The sequence below is a fragment of the Hyla sarda genome, chromosome 8, assembly GCF_029499605.1.
Source record: "Hyla sarda isolate aHylSar1 chromosome 8, aHylSar1.hap1, whole genome shotgun sequence".
NCBI lineage: Eukaryota > Metazoa > Chordata > Amphibia > Anura > Hylidae > Hyla > Hyla sarda.
Window position 1 is genome coordinate 48,505,530 of NC_079196.1, and position 12,235 is coordinate 48,517,764.

At 38.6% G+C, this 12,235-nt stretch overlaps 1 protein-coding gene across 1 annotated transcript in view; it reads left to right on the forward strand.

The window, feature by feature from the left end:
• The window catches only part of XIRP2 (xin actin binding repeat containing 2), a 468,169-nt gene extending 461,918 nt beyond the window's left edge, over window positions 1-6,251 (forward strand). Inside the window, exons 13-14 of the mRNA XM_056534393.1 lie at window positions 3,146-3,279; window positions 6,117-6,251. Coding sequence (XP_056390368.1) covers window positions 3,146-3,240 — 95 coding nt within the window. The 3' untranslated portion in view covers window positions 3,241-3,279; window positions 6,117-6,251. The remainder of the gene's footprint in view (window positions 1-3,145; window positions 3,280-6,116) is intronic.
• The last annotated feature ends 5,984 nt before the right edge of the window (window positions 6,252-12,235 follow it).

Here is a 12,235-nt window from a genome sequence, read left to right on the forward strand (position 1 = left end):
GCAATTCACCAAATAGCCAGAGAAGCTACACCAATTTAGGGGATACATTTTGCATAACTAGAGTACCCATTTAAAGGAGTTGTCCGGTGAAAGCTACATTATACCTTACCCACAAAATAGGGGATAAGTAGGTGGTCAAGGGGGCTCTGACTGCTGGGACCCCCGTGATCTCCGCAACGGAACCCTGGCTCTGTAGACGGCATTTTCTCTATTCATTTCTATGAGAGTGCCAAAAAGACCAAAATACAGCACTCAGGCATCTCTACTGCTCCCATAGAAATGAATGGAGTGCTGTTTACAGCTAGTTCTCCTCACTGAGAGTCAGGGTCCCGTTGCAGAGATCATGGGGGGGATCCCAGCAATCAGAGCCCCCGCGATCAGCTACTTATCCTCTATCCTGTGGGTAAGGGATAAGATAGTTTTCATAGGGCAACCCCTTTAAAGGGGTACTTCAGTTATGCAAAATGTATCCCATATCTACAAGTTAGGGGATAAGTGTCTGGTCATGATCTCCAAATTGGAACCCGTCTTACCTCTGAATGCTTTGGCCCCCAACCATCCAAGATGACTGATCTCAGGGGTAATGGCTCAGTCCGCCAATCTATGGCAGTAGCGATGTCTGGCCTTAGCCATTCATTGGCTGAGCAGGCCTCCACTCCTAAAACCAGTTTGTCTCGAAAGTTGGGGCGTGGAGTGCTCAGAGGTAAGAGCCGCGGCCTGTTTTGGAGATCGTGGGGGATCTGACCAATGGATAGTTGACAAGCATTGTGCCAAGGGGGTGTGGTTTCGGACAAAGAGTGCGCCGGCAGGACATAGCAAAGCATGTCCGATCACATTCTGTGCCAAGAATTGACATGTCAATTCTTTCGGCAAAGGCCGGAATGGTGATTCTCGAAACAGATGTTTCCACAATGGAAATACCACCGTCTGCAGTCGACTACCAAGTGGAAATTCCATTGCGTGAACATGGCCCAAGGTTCTCCATCCTATGGCTCAATAGCAGTAGATTGTAGGTCCACAGGTTGGAGACCACCTCTCTATAGCAGATGTCTCCAAACGGTAGCCCTCCAGATGTTGCAAAACTACAACTCTCAGCATGCCCGGACAGCCGTTGGCTGTCCGGGCATGCTGAGAGTTGTAGTTTTACAACATCTGGAGGGCCATAGGTTGAAGACTACTGCTCTACGGTATACTATTTTATATTATTTTACAATTGTATGGCTTTACTATGGCTGGCAATAGTATGGCTTTTGTTTTTTTTTGTTTGTTTGTTTTTTTACTATTGCCAGCAAATCCAGCACAGCCACAGGTAAGACAGCATAATATCACAATAAGCATTGCCGATTGGGAAATTCCACTGCATTACATCTGTTTTTTATAGAAACCCTTCTGCCGGTGCACCGTAAACTATTCCTGAGCAGCGCTTCCAGCATTTACTACTAGATCCGGCATCCGTCTAATAGACTCCCCCTAATTCTGTACTTAATTATCTGTCTCCCTGATAAGCAGTGCGATCCTATGGACTATTCCATTGAGCTTTACTGTCTGACTAAATATGAATCAATGCGAGATATATATTATTCAGGAAAACTCCGCACATCCTGCAGCATCATTACATCGTCCTAGAACAGCCGGGAAGTGAGGCGGCCATACTGAGTGATGTTATTGTAGCTGGCATCTGGATCTTCTCAAATAACACCGTCTGACCCCCCTTTTAATGAACTTGATGTCGGAATCAATATTCTCAGAGATGTCTTTCTTCATAGAATGAGCATTAACATAAAGCAAGTGGTTCGGGGGCAGTTTTTTCTACTGTAATTGTCAGATAATACAGAAACTGATGTTGGCTATGTCAGACAAGCAAAATCATACCCTTGAAGGTACAACCTTGGAGACGTCTTCTGGTTTGTATACAGTGGTATATAGTAGAAAGTTTGAATGAAGCCTTTATTGCAGTATCAATTTAAAGAAGGACTCCGGAAATGTATTTTTATTTTTTGCTTATACAGTGCAGCATCAGCAATCACGGGAGAATAATGTAGAGATGTTTGTGTGCGCCTTGTGCTTACCTGTTTTAGCTGATGTGGCGGGCGTTGGATAGTCTCCATATTGAATGTAAATTCATCAATAAAATGGTTCTTTTATGCTGCCTACATTTTTCCATTAGTCCTCATGTTAAGCAAGCATGAATAAAATTGCAACATTAAATTTTATTTTTTTGCTTATATAGTTCAGCAAAAGCTATTATTAGAGAATAATGTAGAGGTTCTTGTTACCCCTTATGCTTACCTGTTATAACTGATGTGGCAGGCATGGGATAGGATGTAAATCCATCAATAAAATGGTCCTGTAATGCTGCCTACATTTCCCATAAATACAGAGAGATTGGGTGTTTGCAGAGAGATTGGGTGTGGTGTTTGATCACTGCACTTGGTCATCCAATTAGGCAGCTGGTTTTGGAGTTCACCCAGGCTTATAAGTGGGTTGAATTAAAGTTGAAGTGCATTTTAGTGAAGTGATTTGACCTATCATCACAATTGAGGTATTTTATGAAGAACTGAAGTCTTTGGGCTGTGCTGAAATGCTGAATTTTTACTGCATTTTACACACATTTTTACATTACTTTGGCCATTCTTGCCACAATTTTCAAAAATTTCTGTAAAAACTGCATATTTTTGTTGTGATTCGTACAGTTGCGGTAAAATAACAACATTTTTGGTTTGATTTTGGGAAAATCACAGTAAAAACAAAAAAATGCAATGTGTAAAAACTGATTCTGGGGAGGTGTATAACTACTATATATCCTGATCACATAGAGATAGCAGCAGTATACAGATAGAGCTGGGAAGGAATGGGTGGGAGGGGTCTGAGGGCTTGCACGGGCATGAGAAATTAGAGTCCTTAACAAAATAGGCAAAAAGGTGAGGGCAGACACATCTGTAGATATAACTGTTCAGAACCTGACACATTCAAAGCCATTGGACATTGCTGCTCCAAGTAAGGAGGTCTCAGGTTTAAGAATAACACATTTACATTTAAAACCACGAGAATGGACTTAAATAACAGCATGCAATTGGAAGACAGAAATGTGGGGACTGTGATCTTTATAGTGAAGCTGAAAATTCCTTATCTATGTCTCCTTCAGAAAATGCTTCCACAGGAAAAGGAAATGTGCACCGCTTGTCAAAAGAAGGTTTACCCAATGGAATGCCTGGTGGCAGACAAGCAGACTTTTCATAAGAACTGCTTTCGTTGCAACCACTGCAGCGCTAAATTAAGGTGAGTGAAGAAATACAGAATAGCGATTTCCATACATGCGCTTAGAGCGAGAAAGGCACATAGGCAATAGGATGGGAGCTTTGTTCACACTGCCAGTGATTCAAATTATGGAGGAGGAAGGTTAAACATCAAAATTATTTTATTATCAACACACAACACGTTTCTGGGCTGTACTAGTCATTTCATCAGGCGTTCACACCTGATGAAAGGGCTGGTACCGCCCAGAAATGCGTTGTGTGTTGATAAAATTATAATGTAGTCGGCACCCCTTTCAATTCAACTTAAAAAAGGGGCATGCCTTTAGCATAGGTTAGGGTAATGGATTGACATTTCCAAATAAGTATAATGTTCAATATGTAGAATAGTGTAACTACCTGTAGAAGTACAGGAGCTCCTGATCATTGGCAATCCATTGTCACCTCCTTCATGAAGTAGCCATAATGTCTTTACAAAGTCTCAGGTGAAGTAGTAAATTGTGTAATTATTTAGTAAATGCTTAGTAGACAAAAAGACCACCCAACCAATATGGTTTACTAATAGACCAGATGTTTAGAGTGACCAGATGAAAAAAAGTATTAAAGAAAAAATGGGACACCCGTTGCCTACAAATTTGCCATAAGAATAAGTTATGACGTACATGTCACTATTACAGCACATATTTTAAAACATTAGTAATAAAACATGTTAGCACTCAAATGGAAGAGGCTTTCATGGTTTTCCAGAAATCTTCTACTCTTTTACTTTAGTGTTCGGTTAGTTAATGGGTACTCCGGTGGAAAACTTTCTTTTTAAATAAACTGGTGCCAGAACAGTTTTGTAACTTACTTCTATTTAAAAATCTTAATCCTTCCAGTACTTATCAGCTGGTGTATAGTACAGAGAAAATTCTTTTCTTTTTGGATTTCCTTTCTGTCTGGCTACAGTGCTCTCTGCTGACCTCTGCTGTCCATTTTCGGAAATGCCCGGAGCAGGAGAAAATCCCCATAGCAAACATATGCTGCTCTGGACAGTTTCTTAAATGGACACAGGTGTCAGCAGAGAGCACTGTGGTCATGACAGAAAGGAAATTCAAAAAGAAAAGCATTTCCTCTGTAGAATTTCCTCATGACAGAAAGGAAAGTCAAAAAGAAAAATTTCCTCTGTAGTATAGAGCTGCTAATAAATATAGGCATTAAGCAGATCATATCCTTGGAGTCCAAGTCTGTCCATACCGATATGTTCATCCTTACCTTTTCTCTTAGGCTGCTTTCACACTATAAAGATACTTCCGTTATTAACGCCCGTTGTAAAAAGCCTGGAAATCAGCAGTTATACGTCTGGTACAAAATCACTAACGGCCGTTCGAAAATCCCATTATACTCTATGGGATTATTCTAATGGACGTTTTAACCCGTTATCGCCCTTTATTAATAACGGCAGTTATTTTGTGACGGGCGAATGAACGGAAGAAATTGTGCATGCACTAATTCTCCCATTACTATCGCCCGTCACAAAATAACTGCCGTTCTTAATAAAGGGCGATAACGGGTTAAAACGGCTATTAGAATAATCCCATAGAGTATAATGGGATTTTCTTTTTTAATAAAAACAATGTTTTTATTATAAGTTTTGCGCACAAAGATAAATAATCAGTACAAACGGGATAATGGGATTTTCTAACGGCCGTTAGCGATTTTGTACCGGCCGTATAACTGCTGATATCCAGGCTTTTTATAATGGGCGTTCATAACGGAAGTATTTTTATAGTGTAAAAGCAGCCTTAGTGGAACATATCCCAAGATGTGGGGTGCAAAATATGGCCACCTAGTTGTTGTTATTTGATTTGCAGCCTGTTTAGTGTTTTGTTAGCATGTTGCAATAATGTAATAAATTTGCATTGAAGTCCTTTATAAGATTTAAGGGAAGATAATGGTGGTCATTTGAACATGCAGTTGTTATAGCTGGGAGATTAGGAAGCTAAATATGTGGGGATCAGTTTACAACAAATGAAAACATTACTTTGTAATATATCTGAGAAAAAAGCTTCTTTCTTCTATTATAAATGTTCTTTCCTCTCCCCCTCCCCACATCTAAACTTTATTTCACAGCTCAGTTCTTTCTTGTGTTTACAAGACAAATTGGCAACTTACTGAAGGATCATATTACATACTGCCAATACAAGTCTATGAACAGTGGAGGGGTAAGGAGTAACATAGGAAAGGAAATTAGTTCAGAGGCAAAGGTACACAAAAAGTGAGACAAGAGCTAACTGTTAGGCCATGTTTACACGTCCGTAATTTCCATGCGGAATTCTGCCAGGGATTCCAAAGCAGCAGAGTCCCATTGTATTAAATAGGACTCTACTAAGCTGTGCACACATGTGTTTCTGTCCACAGAAAGAATCAACCTGTTCATTCTTTTTGCGGACTCCACACGGAATGCATAGCCGTCTAAGAGATGGTACATTCCCGTGCAATCCTAGCGCCGGCGCCCACAGTCTTTGAAATGTCTGCATGGAGATTTCCCGTGTGGACGTTCCAAAGTGTGAACATAGCTTTAATATAAGACTTTACTCCCGGGCTTGATAAACAGGTCAGACTGTTCACTGCTGCTTTATAATGTCCTACATGCTACCACTGCAGATGGGAGGAAAACTGGAGGAAAATGCCATATACAACTTATAAAATGGCAAGAAATAGTGCTGTTTCTAAGGCACACACATGCCAGCTTGCCCCGGAAAGTTACCTGAAACGACAAAAAAGCTTTAAGCTCAGATAGGATATGTGTGACTTATGGTTGATTAAGTAAATAATAATATTTGTAATTATTTTCTTCTTTTTTCTTAACCTTCCATACAGTTTAGGAAATTATGCATCTCTCCATGGACATACTTACTGCAAGCCCCACTTTAAACAACTCTTCAAATCAAAAGGAAATTATGATGAAGGTTTTGGATACAAACCCCACAAAGAGCGCTGGAATCCGAAAGAAGATCCTCGAGGAGAAAGTCAAGACAAAACTAAATCACTGGCCAAGGAGTTCAGCGTAGAAAGTAATCCTCAGAACGTCACCCTGAATGAAGAAAACAGCAATGCAGACTGTGTCAATCTGATGTCCAGTGAACGACGTAAACTCAGTGTCACGTGGCCACCTTCAGAAGAAAGCTCTAGACAAAGTTCCATGGTCGAGAAAGTTATAGTAAGCAAACCAAAATGGCCCCCGGAAGATGGCATGAAGCATGTAGATGTGGTAAGACCTCCTCCCGAAGGAGGAGAACAAGGCAAAGCTGAAAGTGAAAAATCTGCTAATATATATAGGGAAGGAAAGGATGTTATAGACGACGGCACGGGGGGCGTTCAAAGTGTCCCGAGTGACAAGAAACGGTGTTCTAGAATGGGTTCGGCAAGTTTGGATAAGATTGAAGTAAAGAACGTAGAGGGTCTGGTGAAGGTCACAAAAATTGATGGAGGTGAAGAGGAAAACCATAGTAACCCGAACAGTAACAACAACAACAATAATAATAATAATAATAATAATAATAATAATAATAATTGTGATATTCCATATACAGAATGGGAAGGAAATATAAAAGTAGACCCAGAAAACAATGACGGACCTGACTTCCAGATTGACAACAGTTATTTCACAGATAATTTAACTCTGAAAATCCAAAAATATGACTCAGGTAACTTCAGTTCACTGGATAATAATCCTAAAGAAACTTTCTGCCAGGTTCCTTTTACAAATAAGACGGCGGATTCTGAGAAGAGCAAAGCTGAACTATCACATCGCTGCAATACATTTCGGGATAAAGAAATGACAGAAGCAATTGTTCTGCATGGCTTGTCAACACAGTCTCCCGCTCTTGAGAAACCTAATGCATGTGGTTTGCGGGGCACAGGCATAATTGAGCCATGTGTTCTAGGTAGAGAGCCAATTCTACAAAGCACTTTCAGCACAGGTTTGAAAGGAACAAGAGAGAAAGACAGTGATGCATGTCTGGGAGACACAGAATACAGTGTAACAGCCTTAAAACCAATGTTCCAAGACTGCGATTGGAAAAATACAAATCCTCCTCAGTAGTAGCTAAAAAAAGGAGAATTGTCTTCTATAGAAATGAATTTAGACAGTCGCTCATTGAGGTTTATAAGTATTACATAAACAGTCTATATCTCAATTTAGGAGAGTATTTATATGGGGTGCCCAGTCAAATAAGTGTGTTGGACTATACCAGATTGGGCATTGGGTCTCTAGAGCATTGTTTCGCAACCAGTGTGCCTCCAGCTGTTGCAAAACTACAACTTTCAGCATGCCCGGACAGCCGCAGGCTGTCCGGGCATACTGGAAGTTGTAGTTTTGCAACAGCTGGAGGCACACTGGTTGCAAAACACTGCTCTAGAGACCCAATTTATAATTTGTCTTGGCTACAAAAGGATTGGCTACCCATTGGTGCTATGTCAACAAAAATAGACTATAGCTATGGTACCCATCATAGGACAATCCTAGTCAGTTGTGCTGGGACCATTGGTTTACTAGCAAGAGCGCTACTGGTCACCCCCACACTCTTATCCTAAAAGAGAACCCAAATTTATTAGGCAGATTTGAAAGGTAGAGTCAAGTCTACTGACAAAAGTTAAGTCAGAGATTGACTAAATGTATTCCTTTGAGGCAGAATGCAGTTAAAATGGGTTGTAAGGGTTTAGAAATTAGCATTATATATGGGCTGAGTCTGGTACTGCCACTCTTCCTTATTAAAGGAGTACTCAGGCAGTAAAAAAAAAGGTTTTAAATCAACTGGTGCCAGAAAGTTAAACAGAATTGTAAATAACTTCTATTTAATAATCTTAATCCTTCCAGTACTTATCAGCTCCTATATGCTCCAGAGGAAGTTGTATTGTTCTTTCCATTCTGACCACAGTGCTCTCTACTGCCACCACCTCTGTCCATCTCAGGAACTGTCGGGAACAGGAGAGGTTTGCTACGGGAATTTGCTCCTGCTTTGCACAGTACCTGACACGGACACAGGTGTCCGCAGAGAGCACTGTGCTCAGACTGGAAAGAACTACACAACTTCCTATGGAGCATACAGCCGCTGATAAGTACTGGAAGGATTAAGATTTCTAAACAGAAGTTATTTACAAATCTGTATAACTTTCTGGCACCAGTTGATTTGAATACTTTTTTTTCCCCTCCGGAGTACCCCTTTAATAGCACTGAGCCTCAATATCAAAACACAGCCCATGAGTAAAATAGAAGAGCTTATTTTTTCCCCTAATCCAAAACAATCCATAGAGGTAAACAGTAATATTCCATGGACAGATACAAAAAAAATAGACAATGATGTTTTTACATGTTGGTTTTTGTCTTTTATTTTGCTTTTTCCGATACCTTACTATAAGCACCTGGTGTGCCTAAAAGATTGAAAGGCGATAAAATGTGTTTTTATCATGAGATATGGGACATAATATTTTCATTATTTCACGAGAATGATACTGAGAGTCGAATGTGTATTTATTTGATTATAATTTTTTTGGTTACTTTTTGTATGTAAAATCGGTCGCGCGGAAGGGAGATTATATTTCAGACAGAAAAGGGAATATGTTTGGCTATGATAATCTTTTTATTGTACAAAACACCTATTCACACTCAAGCGGAAACTTCTTGTAAAATGTTATGTATAAACGTTCTTCGGTTTATGGTGGAGCTATTAAATAATCTGAAAACAAAAACTGAACATGGCTTAAAGTTAATAACACATGAATAACTGCGGGTCAGGAACCTACAAACTAGTCGCTTAGAATACGATGAGTGAAGAGATGGCTGAATTACATTTATATTTGCTGGCAATTTGGACATTTATGCTAAATGTCAGGTGTGCAGTATTTCTATCCAAATAATGGGTCTCGTCAGTGGAAATATATATATGTTTAGCTTAGGTTACATGTGCTGTCAGAATTGGAGCTATTTAGGATATTTTTTTAAGTATTATGAGTTTCGTCTGCTTTTAACAATTTACTCAACTGCCTAAATTGAATTTTTAAACTGTTTTAAAAATGTAGCCCTCAAAGGGATATCACCAGTAGTGGATGAAGTTGTATGGTACCTACGATAGGGAGATCATCTAACATTATCTAGTTATATGTTTTATAAGGTTGAAAAAAAAAGAGTCCATCAACTTCAGCCTATATCCCTATTATAAACTATGAAAAATGTGGAGCTCACAACAAAAAAACACGAGGTTAACTGTGATCCTCTCACCCAAAGAGAGAAATTATATATAAATTAACATTTATATATAAATTAACAAAAGAAAAACAGCCAACAGTCCTTAGTGTCCTACCCAAAAGATTGAGTGCGTGATGGACATGTGAATCAATGGATATAAAATTTAATATCACCAAATATAATTGAATCAAATCCCCAAAAATATAAAAACGAAAATGAAAAATAAAAATAAATAAAAATGAAATACAATAAAATATTCCCCAGGGCCCTTGCGGACCGGTTATTGTGATATCCGGACTGTTTAATTAGCCTATGTTGACTATCTCACTATTTCTGCGAAACAGAATGTCTCTTAAGTTGTATTTTCAATAGTGAAGTCCACCTAAATGAAACTCATATGGAATCCACCTGTAAATGTTCATAAAAAATCTTCACACAAGTTATGGATATAAGATGTTCCAGTATATATCTCTATGCCGGCAATAGAATGATTAATTTCCACCTGTAGGAAAAGAATACACAGTTCCACCTGATAGCAATGATTAATATCCACCTGCATAAAAAGAATATGCAGTTCCACCTAATAGCAAAGGTTGGTATATTGCCAGGTGGAACTTGCCATTCTTTATATACAGGTGGATATCAATCTTTGCTATCAGGTGGAACTGTGTATTCTTTTCCTACAGGTGGAAATTAATCATTCTATTGCCGGCATAGAGATATATACTGGAACATCTTATATCCATAACTTGTGTGAAGATTTTTTATGAACATTTACAGGTGGATTCCATATGAGTTTCATTTAGGTGGACTTCACTATTGAAAATACAACTTAAGAGAAACTCTGTTTCGCAGCAATAGTGAGATAGTGAACATAGGCTACTTAAACAGTCCGGATATCACAATAAACGCAAGGGCCCTGCGGAATATTTTATTGTATTTTATTTTTCATTTTTATATTTTTGGGATTTGATGTAATTATATTTGGTGATATTAAATGTTATATTCATTGATTCATATGTCCATCACGCACTATAACCCTACTATGTTGATCCAGAGGAAGGCAAAAACTCTGATGAGGCTGGCACCAATTGCCCCATAACGGAGGAAAAATTCCCTGGATTGATCCCTGGATCAGCGTTCTAGCCCCATAAATCTAGTATCCATAACTAAAAAAATGTATTTAATTTATATTATATTTTTACAGAAAAACATCCAGGTCCCCCTTAAACTTGTTTATTAGGTCAGCCAAAACAGTCACACTTTAACACCAAATGGAAGCTAAAAAAGACATACATAGTCTTAAATTGGGGACTGTGGCTCCATTTGACATACCCACCTTTTGAGATGTGAATGGTAAATGGCTTCCAAAATGCAGTGCAGACAGAGCCTTAAAGAAAATTATAAAAACAAACTATTTTAGGACATTTTTGGGGTTCCTGTCCCAGACTCCCAATTCTTTTATTTTCCAACATGGCCACAAAACAGGACTACCTCTATGATCTCCCATTGAGCTCAACAAATCTTTCTTCTGTAAGCAGCCACAATTGTATAGTCTATGGCTGTGTTAAGGGAAGCAGTGGGTTTGGAGCTCTGTAACAGAAAAACAGTCCCGACCCCCCTCGCTTAAAAAGTGAGGGGGCATTTTCAATCCAACAATCCCTTGGATTATTCTCAGTATAAGACTCAAAACTTAAAAGTTTCTAAATAATCCAGTTTTCTGTGAGTCTTGTTGACAGTAACATAGTCGTACGCATTTTACTATAAATCAATAACATATTGGAATTCTTCTACGTTGCCGTGCCAAATATTTCATGTATGGTGCTGCATAGTTATTGAATGTTGCTGCATAATTTACAATATGTGTAGCCACTCTTTGTTCCAAATGTGTATGAACCAATTTATTGCAGATTAGGACTACAGTAACTCCACTGTGGACTAAGCAACATTAATTCTAGCCTAAAATAAAGTCACCACTAACAAACGTAAGCAATAGGTTCAGATCTAGAAAAGTTCTTTAGTTGTACCCAAAAAAGTTCTTGTTACAAACACAAATAGTAGAATTATAGAAGGCATTATTTGGCATTTAGAGAAATCTCCCATCTTCCCAAAAAATGATGGACGACTAGCACTGTATATTTAGTGCAAAACAATGCTCCAAAAACACATCTACATTTATAAATCAGTACATGTATAAAACAGTACATGATGTTTAATCCACGACTATGTCACGTTTCCACTGGCTAAACCCATGTGTGTGATGCTCTTATTATAGCTATATTGTATTTTGCATGGGACAATAAGATGTATTGACTGTTAGTTATGCACAATAAATAAAATATCATTTTGCAAATATCTTGTCTCTTTCTTTGGTTATAAAAAAAAAAAGCAACATGTTAAGCTTTTTACACACACACACACACACACACATATAAACACACAAACACACACACACGCACACACAAACATAAACACACACACACAAACACACACACACACATATAAACACACACACACTCATATAAACACACACACACATATAAACACACACACACATATAAACACACACACACACTCATATAAACACACACACACATATAAACACACACACACATATAAACACACACACACACTCATATAAACACACACACACACATATAAACACACACACACACTCATATAAACACACACACACATATAAACACACACACACTCATATAAACACACACACACACACTCATATAAACACACA